Source organism: Podarcis raffonei, chromosome 9 (assembly GCF_027172205.1).
Source record: "Podarcis raffonei isolate rPodRaf1 chromosome 9, rPodRaf1.pri, whole genome shotgun sequence".
Classification (NCBI taxonomy): domain Eukaryota; kingdom Metazoa; phylum Chordata; class Lepidosauria; order Squamata; family Lacertidae; genus Podarcis; species Podarcis raffonei.
Window position 1 is genome coordinate 74,480,497 of NC_070610.1, and position 20,585 is coordinate 74,501,081.

The 20,585-nt window shown below is 48.0% G+C and overlaps 1 protein-coding gene across 2 annotated transcripts in view; it reads right to left on the reverse strand.

Moving 5' to 3' along the window:
• Positions 1-4,800: 4,800 nt before the first annotated feature.
• SMOX (spermine oxidase) overlaps positions 4,801-20,585 on the reverse strand; it is a 45,723-nt gene continuing 29,938 nt past the window's right edge. Inside the window, exons 3-7 of one of the 2 annotated variants that reach the window (XM_053402058.1) lie at positions 15,634-15,860; positions 10,481-10,654; positions 9,399-10,101; positions 6,569-6,729; positions 4,801-5,329 (exon numbers count right to left, since the gene is read on the reverse strand). In XM_053402058.1, coding sequence (XP_053258033.1) covers positions 5,192-5,329; positions 6,569-6,729; positions 9,399-10,101; positions 10,481-10,654; positions 15,634-15,860 — 1,403 coding nt within the window. In that variant the 3' untranslated portion in view covers positions 4,801-5,191. The remainder of the gene's footprint in view (positions 5,330-6,568; positions 6,730-9,398; positions 10,102-10,480; positions 10,655-15,633; positions 15,861-20,585) is intronic. The other variant, XM_053402059.1, reaches the window with a different exon arrangement.

Consider the following 20,585-nt stretch of genomic DNA (forward strand, 5'->3'; position numbering starts at 1 on the left):
CCAAATTCACATAAAGACAGTGTGGCATAGTGGTTAGAGCACTGGGTGTGGGAGACCAGGATTCAAATCCCCCACTTAGCCACATAGCTCACTGGGTGATGTTGGGTCAATAACTCTTAACCTACCTCACAGGATTGTTGTACGGATAAAACAGAGAGCGGGAGAGCACCTTCAGCTCCTCGGAGGGGAAGTGGGATATGAACGGACAATAAAATCAGAGGGCTCAAAGCAGTTCCAGAAGTAGCCTATAAATGCTATATGTTACCATCATCACCCTGACATATGGCTTTCAGGCCACCTCTTGAGCTCATGCATTTATTTCTGTCGGTCTGCAGAAGCACCTAACTTTATGTGCCTGCTTGTAAACAATTGCTAAATTTAGCACAGCGAGAGAAATGTGATCCCGAGCCTAAGGGCAGGTTTGCACTCAGGAAACAGAAAACAGTTCAGCTGATGACACAGAGCGGACAGGGACACTATAAACAAACTCGACTCTGTGGGGAGGAGAGGGGGCAGCATGAACCAGGGGGCAGCAGGGCAAAGTTAAGGGTGGATGGCTGTCTATTCTATCCCATGGCCAGATACTGCCTCTTTTTTCCACCACCGATTTGCACCCTCTTTGCATGTTCTTGCCTGGCTGGAATGTGCCCTTCCATCAGGGGATTCCCTTCCTTCCTGCTTCTTCTCCAAGTTCAACATCAGAAGCGAGCCTGCCGTAAATCACAGGGAGTAGGCGAAATTAACTCTTTATTAGAAACGTATGATATGCCCAAGAGTGCCAGGCAAATGAGCACAGCAACTCTTTCTCAGTTGGTCCCCACCTTCCCACAGTTGCCTAAGTCTCCTCCTCTTCAGGCTTCCCCTCCCCAAGCAATCTGAGACTATGCCTCCATACCTCCCTTTGCTCCTCCCGTTTCATGCCTCTCATGGTCCCGGGAGACCATCAGGGAGGTCGCAGCAGGAGCAGGAGACACCTTGACTTCTTCACCAGCCTGACTCATCTCTGCCTCTTCACCTCCCCTGGCCACTCTCCCGATTTTGATTCTGGACTTCTCCATGCTGCAGACTCTCCCTTCTCTCCAAGTCCTGTTACCTCTTCAACTTCTGACACCTTCTCCTCCCAGCCTTCTCCCTCCAACCACTCATTGTTGTCCCACCACCAATGCCGAGGCTCTGAGCCTTCTTCCCTTGGGGGTTCCCCAGCTGGTTCCTCCGCAACTGTGACACTGGCTATATTCTGGATTCTCCTTGAGTGTCTTTGCCCAGCTGAATTGTGTCCTTGAACACTTAACAATGCCTCTTGCTCATCAGGAGGAAGGATAGAGAGGCGCTGTGAGCACGGGTGAAACTTCTCCTGCTGTACGAAGGAACAGTTAAAAGTCATTCCTCCACTCTTTTGCCTTAACACAGTCAGGCCATTCCTCCACCTAGTTCAGTATTGTCTATACGGACTGGCAGCAGCTTTCCAGGATCTCAGGCGAGGGTCTCTCTCCCAGGCCTGCCTAGAGAAGCCCAACCAGTCAATGACATTCAAGCCCATTATCACTATGTGAAAAGCTTCTCTGCTTGTTTACCTTAAGCTGTTGTTGCTGCTGCCGTTGCTGGTGTGTGTGTGTGTGTGTGTGTGTGCGTGTGTGTGTAATTAAATTTTCTGTTTTACAATTTAGAATACTCATTTAAACTCATTTAAACATCCTTAAAGTATCAATGACTTTCCTTCTTCTTTCCATGGTTCATTCTGCATATCACAAATCCCTGCATATTTTACAAAACCTAAACCATTCAGTATTCCATTATTTCATTCATCAAACTTATTTACACTGTTGAATTTATCTTAATGCTGCCAACGTTTTCATGCTATTATTATTAAGTTTTAAGACATTTAAAAATTCGCTTATTTTGATGAAATTTATATTCCGCCGGCTGTAAGAAAAACCTTTCAAGCGATTCCAGTTTTAGTGCAGCTCCCTGCTAATATTTTCAGTGGAAGGCGGGCTGAGGTGGGTCTAGCTTTCTTGCAACGAAGGGCTACCTCCTTTAAGAAACCCCACACAGCCCCAAATCCAGCATCCGAATAATAATAATAATAATAATAATAATAATAATAATAATAATAAATTTCATTTATACCCTGCCCTCCCCAGCCAGAGCCGGGCTCAGGGCAGCTAACACCAGTAAAATTACAATAAAAACATAATGGGGGGGCAATTTAAAATACAGGTTAAAATGCAATTTAAAATGCAGCCTCATTTTAATAGTAGCCCATAGATCAAAACCATAAGGGGAGGGAAACATAAGGGTCAGACTGAGTCCAAACCAAAGGCCAGGCGGAACAGCTCTGTCTTGCAGGCCCTGTGGAAAGATGTCAAGTCCCGCAGGGCCCTGGTCTCTTGTGACAGAGCGTTCCACCAAGTCGGGGCCGGTACTGAAAAGGCCCTGGCCTTAGTTGAGACCCATCTAACCACCTTGCGACTTGGGACCTCCAAAGTGTTGTCATTTGTGGACCTTAAGGTCCTCCACGGGGCATACCAGGAGAGGCACTCCCTACTGCAATACAAGAAAACTTATGCTTCATTGACTTGACTGCAGACCTGCTGGGCTTTAAAATTTGAACACTCTCGATTATAAAAAATAAAGATTCTGCAGGAAAGCATGCTTCTTTTTTTGGCTGCGACATGCAACCCAGCCCCAGCGACGCTAAAATCCTGGATTTCTCCGTTGTTTTATTTGGGCAGCTCCCACTTCCTTTAGCCCTTCAAACCAGCAGTCTTGCCCAGACTGTTGCTTTCTGCACACTGCTGCAGTAAGAGTTACCACACTCCCAACAGCCATAGTGAGCCGCTTTTGGACCCTGGGCCGGAGGCTGCCGCACACCATGTTATAAAACCCTCGATGAGATACCAGTTACCAGTTCTAGCTGCCCGGCCCACATTGAGATGATCTTGTACAGCTGCTCAACATTCAGTATGTATTTACTTACGATAGCTCGGATTTCCATGTTGACTTTTGCCTCGCGCCGTTGAATGGGAACATGTGTCTTGGCAAACATTTGCTTATACAAAAAGAAGGCGGGGGCGGAGAGAGACACGAAAGGAGAACCACAGGTAGGGTTCAAAATGCCGAAGCTTTATAACCAGATTAGGAACTTTATTTTTTTTAAAGAGACAGCAGCAATAATGCGACGCAGAGGCAGTTCTTGCCGATTCTAATCATCGTTTCATACAATTTTGTGCAGACCGATTTTTTGAGTTTACTGGTTACTGATCACCATTTCTAACATGTTTTGAATTGTCACCATTCATTTGGAGGTGTAGTGATGTGCTTCGTGCATTTTGTGGGGAAGCAGTATAGAAACAGATGAACACAAAGGCGGTTCTCACTGATTCTAATCATCTTTGATTCTATGTTGTCTTGTTTGTATCGTTTCATACAATTTTGTATAGACCGATTCTTTGAGCTTGCTGATTACTGACCACCATTTCTAACATGTTTTGAATTGTCACCATTCATCTGGAGATGTAGTGAGGTGCTTCGGGCATCTTGTGGGGAAGCAGTATAGAAACAGATGATGGGAGATGAGTGAGACTACAAAGGCAAGCGGGCAGTTTCTGAGCCACTGCTTCATAAACAATGAAACAAGAGGAAGGACGTCAACACCGTAAATCCCTGGCGGCCACCTCCCTGGACTGATGTTTCATCTCCTTGCAAAAAGCAGAGCAAAAGGAGTCAAAGAAAGGGATATCAGCTTGCCACACAGCGCAACCCCAAAGGGTGGGTGCAAGGCTGGACGATATATTGATATATCGTCCCAAACCAGTTTGAAGTGTGTATCATGATATCGGTTTCATCTGGCAATATATCGTGAATCGTGATGTATGTGTGAATGCTATGCAAATATCACGATACAGGGAAAACCGCGAAGCCAGCCAATGCCTCTACAGAGCTCCATCCTTATTTCAGACATTGTGATATATCAGTACAGTCATACCTCGGGTTACAGACGCTTCAGGTTGCGTTTTTTTGGGTTGCGGACCGCCGAAACCCAGAAGTACCAAAACGGGTTACTTCCGGGTTTTGGTGGTTGCGCATGTGCAGAAGCGGTGAATCGTGCTTTGCGCATGTGCAGAAGCACCAAATTGCAACCCGCGCATGCGCAGACATGGCGCTGCAGGTTGCGAATGTGCATCCCGCATGGATCACGTTTGCAACCCAAGTGTCCACTGTATATCGCGATGTGATATATCACGATGTTGAAAACCAGGTACCGCCCAGCCCTAGTAGAACTGCTGTTCGTAGCCAGTGTTTCAGCTATGGGAACCAAGCTAGCCCAAACAGGACAACGTCACAAAAGGTGTTGTCTAGCTTGCTGGAGGAGCCGTTCAAGCCGCTTTTGTGAGTCTAGGCACAACAATTAAGGGTTAGATAGAGATTATCTGGGCACGGTTTACACCCAAATACAGGTCCCAACCTTCCGTTTCCAAGACAAAGGGGCACAGGAACATGCGAAGAGCCTTGCAGGAACATGCCGATGGTTCAACTAGTCCAGCAGTATGCTGGTCTCACAGTGGCCAACCAGAAGCCTGCAGGAAGCATGCAAAAAGGACCTAACTGCTGCTCTTCCCACCTGTGGCTTCCAGCAACTGCAAGGCTGAAGTTGCAAAACCAAATTTGGCAAAGAAAGCAATGCGCCACAGGATCACCACAGAGGATGCCATTGCTATGCTTCGACCTAGAAAAACGCTGACGAGTGTGATCTAGTCTCGGACAAGCCCCGCTGAAATGGACCCACACGAGAGCACAGTGGTTATGACAACATTTATTGAAATATAGAAGGCACTTACAATACCAGGGACCTGGGGAAGAGGTGGAGGGGGAAGAAGCACCAGATGTGCAATCAGAAATCAAAATTACACCAAAAGAAAAGAAAAGAAAAAGAGAAATCGCTTTCACTCAGACAGGAAGAGCAAGCTTTTCCTGTTGACAGATACAGTACATGGAAATAAACTACCATCAGTCAACTACGGGTCAAAAGAATTAAGACTTTTATAGAGATATATAGATATAAAAAGATAAAAATGTGTTGTTGTTTTTAATTCGCTTGTTTTTTTAGAAAAGGAAGAAAGAAAGAAAGAAAGACTTCTTTAAACACACAGCCGTAAAAGGAATCACGAGTTAGTGGTTCAGGCCCCTCTCAGTTTCTGCATTGCAAGAGGTCTTGGTACATTTCAAGAAGGTGGTTTGCCTCCCTCTGGCCAGAAAGCAAAGCACCATGGGTAGTGGAATAATACTTCCTGTGGGTGGCCTCGCCCGAAAACATCACCTGCATAGGCTGGAGATCCGGGGAGGGAGGGAGGGAGGGAGGGGAGAGGTTGGGGACAGGGAGAGAGAACACACGTCAGGAAAAGGTATTTGGAGAGATAACAATGTCAGGGGGAGGCAAGGACTGGACACAGGCAAAAACACACACGGAACTGCATGGATGCTGGCGCTTCTCCACTCATGCAATAAAGGGCTTTCATGAGATGTGCAGAGCCAAAAGCGTCTTGAAAGAGAACAGCCCTTTGCAGATGCACACACAAACACAAACGCACCATGTTCCGTGAATGCATGGTGTGTGTTTTTCGGGGGGGGAGACCTGAACGCCTTGGGCGTGTGGGGTGTGTTGAACTTTTCAAATTCCAAAAATGAGGGGTGCAAAAAAAACCGCTAGAACAGGACATGGGAAGTCAAAGGAGGTTTCGGTTGAATTAAAATTTGAGTAAAACGTGTGAAAAATTGCATTTTTTAAAAAAATCAGAATTATTTTTTAAATTTAAATCGGATTTTAAAAATAAAATGCTTTTGGAGGAAAAATCTTTCTAAAGATAGTTTTCTATTTAAGTTAGATTATAGTCCAAAGGCCATTCATCAGGAAATAAGGATTTGTTTTAAGTTCTGCATGTGTGCTAAAAAAATTGTTTAACCACATCAGTTAACAAACACGGATACATATGCTATAATGTTATTGCTTTAGTTAAATGAATTGTTTAAATTGTTATTAAGGAAATGATTATTTTTCTCCTTCCAAGAAAGTACAGCAAAAAAGTTGTCCAACTATAAAGAGTTAACTTATTAAACCTTAATTATTACTACTACTACTACTACACAATGCCCTGATAGTTTATAATATGGCAGCATAAAAATACTATCTTAAATAAATGCTATGAGGACAGCTTAGCCCAGCAGTTCCATTGACAAACATGTAGCTTGGATCCTGCAATCGCCCTCGCATGTTCTTTGGGGCTAAGATTTAGGGACTGGAGGATCCGGCCTACAATTCTCAAGCCGTTTTAAATGCTAACTAGAAAGGCTTTTACGTCAATTAATTCATTTAATATTGGCAATAGGACAGAAAGTGAGCGTTTGCCCTTGGTCCTTTCTACTGCACCACAGACAAAAAAAAAACTTGCACCCTTCCCAGTTTTAATAATTTGTTGCGGATTTTTCCCTACCCAATGGCCCGTTTTTCAAATGAGCGTTCTTTCTGGCAGAGCCATTTCACGGGGTTCGTTTCCGGAACAATACTTACAACCGTCTTGGAGCTCTCGGTATAAGGCAGTGGCTTTGCGAGTTTCTCCACGTCTGCTCCGCTAGACCCAACTTGAGTGTAGGAATAGGAGCCGCGGAAGTAAGGATTGCTGCCCCACGAGGATCGCAAGATCCGCCGAGGTTTCGGAATGTCCGGATTCCCTAGACCGAAAGAGAAGGCGCAGAGGCGTCAGGGGAAGAGGCCTGGAAAAATAATCCAAGTTCAGCTAACCAGATATATATGGCATGGCCCTGTGAAAACGTGCACACACTTCACTGACAGTGACTCCTGGTGGTTCAGATAAACACTGGATGGATTAATTGAAAGAGTCGTGTTCTGGAGGAAATCAGGGTACTACAATCCATGTTTCTAGTACAGTGGTACCTCTGGATGCGAATGGGATCCGTTCTGGAGTCCGGTTCGCATCCAGAAGCGAACGCAACCCGCATCTGCGCGTGCACGGGTTACGATTTGCCGCTTCCATGCATGCGCGTGATGTCATTTTGACAGTCTGCGCATGCGCGAGCGGCGAAACCCGGAAGTAACGCGCTCCGTTACTTCTAGGTCGCCACAGTGCGCAACCCAAAAATATCCCAAAGCTACTTCAACCTGAGGTATGACTGTATGAGTTTTTATCTTGGGTTGGAGTATTGAGGGACTGGATTGAGGGACTGGAGCAAGTGCATTTTCTGCCATCTCCTGGGATGGGGTACCGTTTCAGGGTTTTTTGAGACTTCGTTTCAAAGGGGCCACCTTGACTGTGTTCTTGTATTTTTATCATCCATCTGTCTCAGGAGACAACGGAGGGGTGCACCTTTGGGGGTGAAGTCAAACTTTTGGGTTCTTTTTTTGGCTGGTGCAGAAATTCAGTTCTCTTGTCAAGTGATACGCTGAGCTCCAAGCACCCATTGAAGCAGGCAGACAGTGGCAGGTCAGCACTTATTGGACCGGGGACTGCACATCTTAAGACTGGCAGTAGCTGACCAGTGAGACACAATGATCTCTCCCACCGACAAAGACAACCTGAGGCGCTCGTCCCTTATGCCAATCAAGTTGAGTTTCTAACTCTCGGGTTGTTTTCGCTGTGTTTGCAGCAGCGAAGTGTTATGCTTAGACTTTATTGTGACTTATCAGTGCACTGTTTAATTTTATTGTCCATTGATTAACATGAGATTAGTCAATTGTTTATATGACTATTTAAGTTTTGTTCCAACTCCAGAAAGGAATACAGTGGTACCTCGGGTTACAGAAGCTTCAGGTTACAGACGCTTCAGGTTACAGACTCCACTAACCCAGAAATAGTACCTCGGGTTAAGAACTTTGCTTCAGGATGAGAACAGAAATCGTACTCCAGTGGCTCGGCAGCAGCGGGAGGCCCCATTAGCTAAAGTGGTGCTTCAGGTTAAGAACAGTTTCAGGTTAAAAATGGACCTCCGGAACGAATTAAGTACTTAACCCAAGGTACCACTGTATAGGAAACTGCATTCTATCAGGTCAGACCAGCGGCTCTCCAGGTTTTCAGGTAGGAGACATTTGCAGTCCTACTAGGAGATGCTGGTGGCTGAATCTGGATGTTGCAAAGCAGGTGTTCTATCTCTGAACTACAGCCTTTTCCTCAAATGAGCCCCACTCTGCAATGGAACAGGAGATCACCACACTCAGAAGATGAGTGGCCTGCTTGCAACCACATTTGTGGCAACTGATTATTGACCTCAGACCAAAGGTGTGGCTCAATTCCAATGCTGAAGCCATCTGAGAACGATCACAGAAGACCAGCAATGTGGAAAGATCAAAAGGAGAGCTGGGATTTTAGCACGGCTAAAATCATCCTCAGGAACACACACACAGAGCGCAAAACGGCGAGAGGCACGGTTGCACCCGTGAGCTCCGATTGGGCAGCAGCCCAACGATTGGGCAGCAGCCAGAAGATACAGCAATCCTGTGAACTTGAAAGCTTCTGGCTCCCCTGAAATCCAGGCACCTAACATCCGAGGGCTTAGCCGACAAAGGCTGTGTACAAGAAACTGAGTTGTTTTGAGCGAGGCACCACTTTAATCAGGTTTACATAGAGCCGCAGTTGTCAATGGCTCGTAGCCTGCCTGAAGTCTGGGGTGTTTGGACAGCAAATCCAAATAATCCATTATGCTAACGTGTGGAGGAAATCAAAGTCCCCCTGGATAAATAGTTTCTGGGACGAAAGGGGCACCAAGCACAAGTGATCACGAATGGAAAAGATGACAGAGTCTAGCTCTGACCCTGTCTGCAGGCGAAGTTCATGGGATAATTTTCCCAGGAGGAGCCATGGCAGCATTTTCCAAGCTGCGCGCCAGGGTCCTCTGAAATTTACCAAGAGTCCTAAGTAATGAGAAGATCAATAATGACGAACCAAGGCAGAACTCAATTGCAGAGCTTCGCACACCTGCAATTAGTACCACCTCTTTAATGCTGCATGGTGAACTGAGGCTGAGACGTATGTTTGCCTAAGGCAACCCTTTAAGTGTGTAGAAATGCTAAAATCTGAGCATGACACATTAACCCATATCCTTCTTTTACCCTGGTCGCATCCGCACCAGACCTCTAAAGCAGTCCCGTGCCACTTCAATAATCATGGCTCCCTGCAAAGAACCCTGGGAACTGTGGTTCGTGAAGGATCCTGAGAGTTGCTAGGAGAACCCTCACAGAGCTGCAATCCTTAGTAAACTACACTTCCCATGATTCTCTGGGAAAGTCACGACGGGTTTAAATGCGCTGCCTCCCACCCCACCCCACCCAGCCCAGCCCTTTCCGCTCTCCGGACCCAAACGCCAAGGCAGTGGGGGCAGCTGCAGACCTGTAAATTTACGCAGCATCTCAGTGCAAGTCTCTGCTACGGTTTCATCGTCACATTTCTCCATGATCAGGGCCTCCTCCCCGCAGATCCAGCCGCTCAGCACGTGGCCGTAGCGCTCGGGCGGGTAGAGGACGTCGAAGCTGCAGATCTTCTTGTACCACATCCCCTCGGGGTAGGTGAGGCTCTCCGCCTCGGCCTCGTCCTCCCACACGAACTGGATGCTGTTGCACTCGGGGCTCCAGAAGGGCTCCTCAAACTCCAGGAATATCTTGTCCGTGGTGCTGATGCCCAGCTTCTGGATGGCCATCACCTTCTCCTCGGGCAGCCGGGGGTGGAACATGTTCTCGTGGTGCTTCTTCAGCACCCCCAGGGACACCGTCACGATGACGTGGTCGGCCAGGATGAACTCGCAGTCCTCGCACTCCACGCAGACGTGGTAGCCCACGTCCCGCTCCCCCGTGCGGTCGCTGTTGTGGTCGGCCACCCCCTCGATCTCCTTGCTGACCGACTGGTTCCAGTGGATGCACTTGACCGGCTTGTTCAGCTGGATGACCGACTCCGGGATGGCGCGGGAGAGGATCTCCACGATCTTCATGAAGCCGCACGGGATGATGTGGTGGGCCCCGGGGATTTCGGTCCACTCCCCGAATTCGCTGAGCGACACCTCGTCCATGCTGTGGGAGCTGCTCTCGCAACTCTCCACCTAGGGAAAAGCAGGCAGAGAAGAAGGGCTTTCAGATGGGGGCTGTTTTTCTCCTAAGTGCGGCTTACAACAGAAAATCACAACGGAAGAAACACAAAATTCGTAACAGGAATAAAGACAAGGACAACCCAGTAACTCCTCTGTCCAACAACAGATTTTAAAAGGGCAATGAATGTGAATCAGGAAAGGCCTGGTTAAAGAGGAATGTTTTCACCTGGCACCTAAAGGTGTATAATGAAGGCACCAGTCAAACCGCCCGGGACAGAGAATTCCACAAATGGGGTTTTGAAAATCTCAGCCACGTGCCAACTTGCTATTGCCAGCCTATGCTATATGGTGCTGCAACGTCTCAAGCAAACCCTGCCATCGCTGTCCATACCTTAAGGTATTGCTGGATCATGGCAAGTTTCAGCCTCCTGATCGTCTCCGAGTCGTCCGGATCGGCTTTGATGCGCTTGCGCACGACATCTCGCGTGAAGACGCCCACACTGTTCTTGCTCTCGGCATTGACTGGTTTACCACTCTGGAAGAACTCCTGAGTCAGGTTATAGACCTGTCTCGAGACAGGGAGAGGGGACACACAAAGGGGGTTAACAACACCATACGTCCAGAAGTGGGAATGCAAACCTGCACAGCTGTTTCAGGAAATGGTTGCTGGAAAAGTTTCTTTTATTATGAAACAAGCGTATTAAATATGCTTATAGGTTACCAGAAGAACCTACTAGTTATGGACATACAAATATTTTCCATGTTTGCAGCTAGAAATATATTAACACAAGATTCTAAAACAGCTACATTAGCAAGGAATGCAATGCGTCAGATGTGTTGTGCGTTCCACGGCTACCTTAGAGCAAACCAGACACTAAAAACAGTATTAAACATAAGTCCAACTGATGAATGCCTGCTTTTGCTCATGTAGATACAGTCGTACCTTGGAAGTCGAATGCCTTGCGAGTCAAACGTTTTGGCCCCTGAACGTCTCAAACCCGGAAGTGAGTGTTCCAGTTTGCGAACATTCTTTGAAACATTCTCTGTTCAAACGTCAGGTGCAGGTTCTGATTGGCTGCAGGAGCTTCCTGCAGCCAATCAGAACACACCTTGGTTCCCAAACGCTTTGGAAATCGAACGGACTTCCGGAATGGATTCTGTTCAACTTCCAAGGTATGACTGTATAAACTATTTGCCTGGGATTTAGAGGAAACCTAGGGGAAACTGCACATTTACCTTCTAACATAAATACTAATAAAAAATATTTTGCATCTATATAGTGCTTCCTTGAGTGCTGTTGTTGTTGCTGGTTGTTTTCTTTATACCCCGCCCATCTGGCTGGGTTTCCCCAGCCACTCTGGGCAGCTTTCAGCATATATAAAAAATAGTAAAAAATCAAACATTAAAAATTGCCCTAAACAGGGCTGCCTTCAAATGTCTTCTAAAAGTCAGATAGTTGTTTATTTCCTTGACATCTGATGGGAGGGCATTCCACAGGGCAGGCGCCACCACCAAGAAGGCTCTCTGCCTGCAACTTCGCTTCTCACAGGGAGGGAACCGCCAGAAGAAACTCAAAAGAGTTTCACATATTCAATCACCAAATTGACACCGTAGAAGCTCCATCCCACCCTATAACAAGCTATCCACCAGGCTAACTGGGCCACAGAAGCAAATGCAATCTTTTAAAGGTAGCAACACAGCCCAGACTGGGCCATTTTAGCCTCAAACAGTGTTGCAATTCTAAACATTCTGAGCATTTTCCATGGACGGAGTTCTTGCCATCCCGATTTGCTCTCCGCATGAAACTAGCCACCGGAACATGGATAATAAGCTCTGTGTCAACATGCATGGTAAGCAGAGAGGGAAAAACAACCTTTGATGGCCAGTAATTCGGGGGAACTAATCAGCCAAGGCGGGCGATGTGACCTTGGTCACGTAGCTACAGAAACATGATCAAGGGCCTGGTGTTTCCAACTACAGAGGCTTGCTAAAAGTTAAGGGGGCACCCAGCTTCCTCTTGTTGCAAGAAATGGAACTGGGGGGTTTCACCGGAGACCACCCCACTTGCTTTGGGGAGGTCAGAACCCCTGGCTTGCACGAAGATATCAAAGTCGCTGCAACCCTTGGCTTGCATAAGCTGCTCGCTGGCCGTAAGCAGATTGCACGTTCACAAGGAGAGCAAAACCACATTAAAATACATTAAGTAACTGGGCAGAGGCTCAATTAGCCACAGCCTGTTTTTGACTGCCCTTCCCTTTTCCTTTTGTACAAAAAGGGCCAACTTTTTAAAACTTCAAACACTTATCTGAACCAATTGCTGAAGAACCCCAAGAGGAGGGAGTAGGGTAGAGCTTAAGTCAGCTGCATGACCCTAATTCCCTGCATTTTGAGTGGCGCTAGGAATGTTCTAAGAGGATCTAACTAATACATCTCCAAAGTAGCCCCCATAGCTTTTCGCAGGCAGGTTCAGTGCTGGAAACCTCTAACACAGGAGCTCTTGGCAGACTTACATGGGAGGGAGCAGCACAGAACTCATAGGGGCTTCCTTCCGAGTAAACACACATAGGACTGTGGAACACAGAACTGTAGAGCTGGAAGGGACCACGAGGGTCAATGCAGGAATCTTTTACCCAACGTGGAACCCAACACACACATATATGAGAAACCGTCAGGTGAAAAGGACAGATATCAAGTCTGGCTCACGGTACAGGGCTTGACCCCTTCATGTTATTTTAAGTACGTTTCCGAGCACAATTCAAAGTGTTGGTGCTGACCTTTAAAGCCCTAAATGGCCTCGGTCCTGTATACCTGAAGGAGCGTCTCCACCCCCATCGTTCAGCCCAGACACTGAGGTCCAGCGCCGAGGGCCTTCTGGCGGTTCCCTCCCTACAAGACGAGAAGTTACAGGGAACCGGGCAGAGGGCCTTCTCAGTAGTGGCGCCCGCTCTGTGGAACGCCCTCCCATCAGATGTCAAGGAAATAAACAACTATCTGACTTTTAGAAGACATCTGAAGGCAGCCCTGTTTAGGGAAGTTTTAAATGTCTGACACTGTATTGTTTTTAATATTCGGTTGGAAGCCACCCAGAGTGGCTGGGGAAACCCAGCCAGATGGGTGGGGTATAAATTATTATTATTATTATTATTATTATTATTATTATTATTATTATTATTATTGCAAAGCAGGAAACCCAGGTCTGACTCTCCACTCAGTCTTGTAGCCGAGGCTCAGTTCAGCATGCTGCACCTCCCACACCAGGGAACACAGGAAGCAGGCTTAATACTGAGTAAGCCCACTGGTTTATCTAGCTGAGCATGGTCAACGCTGATTGGCAGCAGCTCTTAGCGTTTCAGGCAGGGGTCTCCACCAGGAGACGGAACGTGGTGCCTTCGGCATTCAAAGCAAATGTCTGCTCACTGAGCCACCTCCCTTTGCCAAATGTGTGATGGATGCACAGGGGCAAGCTACCACTCTTGGCTTCTGGTAAGAACATAAGAAGAGCCTGCAGGATCAGGCCAGTGGCGCATCTAGTCCAGCATCCTGTTCTCAGAGTGGCCAGCTATGTGCCTGTGGGAAACCAGCTGCTCTTGAACACTGGTGTTCAGAAGCAACACTGCCTCCAGCTGTGGAGAGAGAGCTATCACACTATTTGGTGTGATTCCAAATGACCCTTTCCCATTTTCACATGCACAGGCAGCAAAGCGCCAATTTATGAGTGACGGATCTCATGAACTGCCTCTCCCTAGGTGGCCTCATGCACGTCTCAACCTCTCTACCTAATCCACTTTCTCGAGGACCCGAAGAGGATAAAATGAGACAAAGCACAGTAAAGCAGATTTGCACGAGTCAAGAAACAGGACCTCAGAAAACCCTGAAACTTGGAGAGGAGGAGTATCAGGTGGGGGCTGGAACTGTGGCTGGCCAAAGAAGGATCCGAAAGAGAAACCCACCAGGCCAGCGGAGACAAACGTAAGAGCAACAGTCCCAAGTGGGTCATGACGGATTGCTAGAGTCACCAGACTTTCCTGCGCCTGTACGAACAACTGCAGGCTAGAGACCACAGATGTACCTTTCCCTGTTTATATGTTTGTTTTGCAACAGGGAAAAGCTTAAATAAAAACGTATTAAAAACAACAACAACAATTGCAAGCTGGAGAATCTGTTGTGCACACCACACAAACTGCAACAGTGCACACATGCACAACCACACACCCACATTTTCCCTCCCCGCACGCAAAATGACAATTAAGTGGGGAGCTAGAAATGAATTAGGCCTGGAAAACGGTGTTTTTGCTCTCGTCCACTCTTAACTGGAGTGGGACGCGGGTGGTGCTGTGGGTTAAACCACAGAGCCTAGGACCTGCCGATCAGAAGGCCGGCGGTTTGAATCCCGGTGACGGGGTGAGCTCCCGTTGCTCGGTCCCTGCTCCTGCCAACCTAGCAGTTCGAAAGCACGTCAAAGTGCAAGTAGATAAATAGGTACCGCTCCCGCGGGAAAGTAAACAGTGTTTCCGTGCGCTGCTCTGGTTTGCCAGGAGCGGCTTAGTCATGCTGGCCACATGACCCAGAAGCTGTACGCCGGCTCCCTCAGTCAATAAAGCAAGATGAGCGCTGCAACCCCAGAGTCGATCACGACTGGACCTAATGGTCAGGAGTCCCTTTACCCTTTACCTTTACTCTTAACTGGGGATGGGGGTAGGACATGACTGTCCTGTAGAGCATAGCTGGGGAGGCAAGAGTTAACCTTCTAATGCCAGTTGCATTTTCCAGGAAGATCCCTCTGTCTTACACACCCTTATACACACACTGCAACAATTAGGCTAAAAAAAGACCTTCTGTTGGCTTCAATATAAGGCCAGCCCCCCCCCCAGTTAATTGAGGGGAGAAACAAACTGCAAAGGGTGGGGTGTTAGAAGTGGGAAGGAAAGAGTTAACTACCCCCAGCTGAGACACACACCAGCACCAGTAGGGGGGGGAAATGCCTCTCCTTGATTGTTATTAGACCTGAAAGAAGCCTTCTCTTGCAGTCAATTCAAAGCTTCTTAGGCTTCAAATTGTGGCTGAGAGTGAGGTCGCCATTTCTGGCCCACTGGGTTGTGTTTTTTTGTCAGGGGGGTGATAATAAACACTAAAATACAATAACCTATTAAACATTAAAAGCTTCCCTAAACAGGGCTGCCTTCAGATGTCTTCTAAAAGTTTGGTAGTTATTTTTCTCTTTGACATCTGATGGGAGGGCGTTCCACAGGGTGGGTGCCACTACCGAGAAGGCCCTCTGCCTGGATCCCAAAACAGCCCATTCCCTCATCCCTCTGCCATCAATACGCTTCAGAAAAGCCTTGTGTTGATAGAAGCTTTGCTCAAGTGTAATTTCAGCGGGGGGGGGGGGGATATTACATGCAGATGTGTCCCTGTGGGGGGAACGCACCTTGGCGACCCCGTCTTTGAAAAGCTCCCTGGTCAACCCTGAAACCGTGCAAACACCCCTGACGGGTGGGTCCGTGCTGCCTTCAAATTTGCTTTAGTAACTCATCGGCGACAAACCTCGTTGTATAAATCACTGAATTCTTCAACCACATCTTTCGGGATCCTTTGACCGTTGTTGGTGAGGTGATAAGCCACCCCATTCTTGGAGTACAGGCTGATGCGGCCCACACTCCTCTCGCCGTCTGTCGTCTCTTCGAGTAAGCCATTATCTTCTGCTAGATGATAGATGGGGTTTCCATTGGAACCGTGGATCCACGTAGCTCCCAGTTCAAAAGTAGCGTTTTCTATGGAGGGGAGAGAGAAGGAAGTCCTATGTTAGGATGCTATAATAATAATAATAATAATAATAATAATAATAATAATAATAATAATAATTTATTATTTATACCCCGCCCATTGGCTGGGTTTCCCCAGCCACTCTGGGCGGCTTCCAAAAAAATATTAAAATACAATAACCTATTAAACATTAAAAGCTTCCCTGAACAGGGCTGCCTTCAGAAGTCTTCTAAAAGTTTGGTAGTTATTTTTCTCTTTGACATCTGCTGGGAGGGCGTTCCACAGGGCGGGTGCCACTACCGAGAAGGCCTTCTGCCTGGTTCCCTGTAACTTGGCTTCTCGCAGCGAGGGAACCGCCAGAAGGCCCTCGGCGCTGGACCTCAGTGTCCAGGCAGAACGATGGAGGTGGAGACGCTCCTTCAGGTAAAGGCAAAGCCAAGGGCTTTCACGGAAAACCAGCTGCAAACAGAGATGGTCCCCATGTCTTCCCACTGACCAATACTAGCCTTTGCCATAAGGACCTAAGAAGATCCTGGCTGGATCAGGCCAATGGCCCATCTAGTCCCGCATCTTGTTCTCACAGTGTGTGAACAGTTGCCTGTGGGAAACCAGCAGTCAGGATTCGAACACAGAGCCCTCTCCCTTCCACAGAGCAACTGGGATTCAGAAGCTAGCAGCCATCAATAGCCCTCTCTTCCTCCATGAATTTGTCTAATCCTCCTTTAAAGCCATCCAAGTTGGTTACCACGCCTGTGTCTTTGGGAAGCAAGTTCCACAGTTTAGTTACGTGAACAAGTACATTTTATCCATCCTGAATCTGCCAACACTCAAGTTTCCTTGGATGTCCATAAGTTCTAGTGTCTTGAGAGAGGAAGAAAAGCTTTTCTCTATCCGCTAGCTGCTGGATAGCTCAGTTGGTAGACCATGAGACTCTTTCCTTATTCTTATTTTTATTCTTATTATTACTATTATTATTATTATTATTATTATTAATAATATACCACCCTTTCCCAGGAGTCTCAGGTCAGTTCACAGAATAAATTCAAGATATAAAACCACAAAATACATGATAAAAATAAAAACAACCCAATAGAGTCCCCCCACCCAAAAAGAAAACACGTTTTAAAAGGGCACAGTATATAAATCAGATCAAGCAAAAGGTAAAGGTAAAGGTAAAGGTACCCCTGCCCGTACGGGCCAGTCTTGACAGACTCTGGGGTTGTGCGCCCATCTCACTTAAGAGGCCAGGGGCCAGCGCTGTCCGGAGACACTTCCGGGTCACGTGGCCAGCGTGACAAAGCTGCATCTGGCGAAACAGCGCAGCACACGGAAACGCCGTTTACCTTCCCGCCAGTAAGCGGTCCCTATTTATCTACTTGCACCTGGGGGTGCTTTCGAACTGCTAGGTTGGCAGGCGCTGGGACCGAGCAACGGGAGCGCACCCCGCCGCGGGGATTCGAACCGCCGACCTTTCGATCGGCAAGCCCTAGGCGCTGAGGCTTTTACCCACAGCGCCACCCACGTCCCAAACGCCTAGTTAAAAAGGAACATTTTTGTCTGGCACCTAAAGGTGTATAATGAAAGCACCAGGCGAACTTCCTTGGGGAGAGCATTCTACAGATGGGGAGCCGCTGCAGAGAAGGCCCTGTTCTCGTGTTGCCACCCTCCGGCCTTCTCGAGGAGGAGGCACACAAAGAAGGGCCTCAGAAGATGATCTCAGGGTCCAGGTAGGTTCATATGGAAAGAAGCGGTCCTTGAGGTATTGCGGTCCTGAGCCGTTTAAGGCTTTATAGGTCAAAACCAGCACTTTGAATTGGGCCTGGAAACTAATCGGTAGCCAGTGCAGTCGGACCAGGATCGGTGTAAGATGCTCAAACCGCCCTGCTCTGGCGAGCAACCTGGCCACTGAATTCTGCACCAGCTAAAGTTTCTTAATCCCAGGGTTGTGAGTTTGAGCCACACGTTGGACAAAATATTCCTGCATTGCAGGGGGTTGGACTAGATGACCCTTCCAACTCTATTGATTCTATGACAATTTCTCCATGCCACACATAATTTTGCAAACTTCTGTCCTGTCGCCTGCTACTCGCCGCTTCTCTGAACGGAAAAGTCCCAAATGCGGCGACGTATTGCCTTATTGTGGAAGGAAGAGTGTTAAGGTATATAGAAGTGTATATATGGTTAATTCGAATATGTTATTATTGAATATTATTGAATATGTATATTATTGAAGATGTATATTATTGAATATTGTATAACCAATGTATCTGCCGCCTGGGGGGTTTCACTGTGTTTTGCTGGTTGGAAAAAAATAAAATTAAAAAATAAATAAATAAGGGAATTCCCATGAGCACTGAGGCGGGGGCATCCATGAAAGCGAGACCCTCGCTCTGATGGCGGGGCCATCGGCTCTGCCGCCATCCGCCTTGCCTTGCAAAGATGCCAGGAGCGCCGCGCGCCCGGGGATGCTCACGATGGCTTTAGAAGTGCCGAGGACACCGGCCAAAACGTCCTCGTTTCCGTACAGCATCAGATGTGCAAAGCAGAGAAGAGGGATGAGTCAGGCTAAAAATAACCGGGGCCACCTGTAATGTTTACTAACTCATTAAGCCAGAGTCCTCAAAGCAGATGAGCTTGGTGCAAACGTACAACATCAAAGTGTGACGTTAATCACATCCTTTTAGACAACAGATGCTCCTCCTGACTAAAAGACCCCTTGGAGCATGGAGGAGGGAAAGTACGCAGTCTCCTGCAATTAATGCAACAACTACTGCAGTCGTGGGTATGTTTTGCTGCCGTTTTTCTTTTCCCTGAGCTGGGAACAAATGCATATTTCCAGAGGAATATAACAAAACATGGGTGGCGCTGTGGGTTAAACCACAGAGCCTAGGGCTTGCCGATCAGAAGGTTGGCAGTTCGAATCCCCGCGACGGGGTGAGCTCCCGTTGCTCGGTCCCAGCTCCTGCCAACCTAGCAGTTCCAAACCACATCAAAGTGCAAGTAGATAAATAGGTACCGCTCCAGCGGGAAGGTAAACGGCATTTCCGTGCACTGCTCTGGTTTGCCAGAAGCGGCTTAGTCATGCTGACCACATGACCCGGAAGCTGTACGCTGGCTCCCTCAGCCAATAAAGCAAGATGAGTGCCGCAACCCCAGAGTCAGCCATGACTGGACCTAATGGTCAGGGGTCCCTTTACCTTTATAACGTAACAACCCTGCGCCCCCCCCCCAAGGGCGGGAGTTTTCTGCCAGAACTGCCCTTGTGTAAGGCTAAAACGAAGCCTGTGCAATCACAGGAAGAAATGGGGTGGGAGCCAGATAGGTCTCACGGGAGAGGTTTGAGATTACCAACAGGCAGGGAGTCCCACCTCACTGAAAGGTTTCTTGCAGACGGGGAACTGTAACAGTGGTTGTTGCCACGCCCTTTGGCCCTACAAGAACACTGAATTTTGTGCGTGAAGTTGTGGGTTGCACAGAGCCAGGGCAGTACAGTGGTACCTCGGGCTACATACGCTTCAGGTTACAGACGCTTCAGGTTACACACTCCGCTAACCCAGAAATAGTACCTTGGGTTAAGAACTTTGCTTCAGGATGAGAAGAGAAATTGTGCGGCGGCAGTGGGAGGCCCCATTAGCTAAAGTGGTGCTTCAGGTTAAGTACAGTTTCAGGTTAAGAACGGACCTCCGGAACGAATTAAGTACTTAACCCGAGGTACCACTTTATAGACTCCCCAACGTGAAAAAGCAAGGAAGCGCACAGAATCTGGGCAGCTGTGCTATTGCCCTCTTGTGTGCATAGAAGCTCCGGCCTTCTATATATAAAGACCACAGCCAGGAAACATTCCACAGGTGTGCTGAGTGACGCGATGGCTCCCTTAAGGGCTCGGAGCATGGAGCACTTCCCTTCTGTCTGGCAGCACACCCTGCCAGGGGGGCTATTTTTGACACGGCGTATCGGCAGTGGACGACCCACTTCCCATCCGCAGGCCGGTGCCAAGCATTCAGCAGCAACTCCTGAATGAAAAGGCGGATGCCGGGCTTGCAAGGCATCCTTTCCCCTCCACTTCCCTCAGATGTTCGGCTTTTAATTTACTGCTGGTGTGTTTATCGACTGAACCGCAGGGCGTGATGTCAGGGCTTCTGCAAGGAGCAGGAAGTGGGGGGGTGGCCTAGGGCCCCTTTCTCCGGTTATTATAACGGGGCACGGCCAAATAGTAAAGGAAACCAGCTCACTGCCATGAGAAAGGCAGAGAAGGAAGTCATTTGCAGCGCAGCCAGGACATGCTCTGCCCAAAGTTCCCCCAGAGCATCCTCCCGTTGTGGCTCAGTGGTGGATCAGCTGCCTTGCATGCGGAAGGTCTCAGGTTCAATCCCCGGCATCTCCATGCAGGGCTGGGAGAAACACACTTGCCTGAACCCCTGGAGAGTCTGTATAGACAATACTGAGAAAGACGAGCGAATGGCCTGACTCTGTGCTAAGGCAAAAATGTGGATGAATGACCTGCCCGAGGACTGTCTCGCCAGAGTGCTGCATGCTCTGGTTATCTCCCGCTTGGACTACTGCAATGAGCTCTACATGGGGCTACCTTTGAAGGTGACACAGAAACTGCAACTAATCCAGAATGCGGCAGCTAGACTAGTGATAGGGAGCGGCCGCCGAGACCACATAACACTGGTCCTGAAAGACCTGCATTGGCTCCCAGTATGTTTCCTAGCACAATTCTAAGTGTTGAT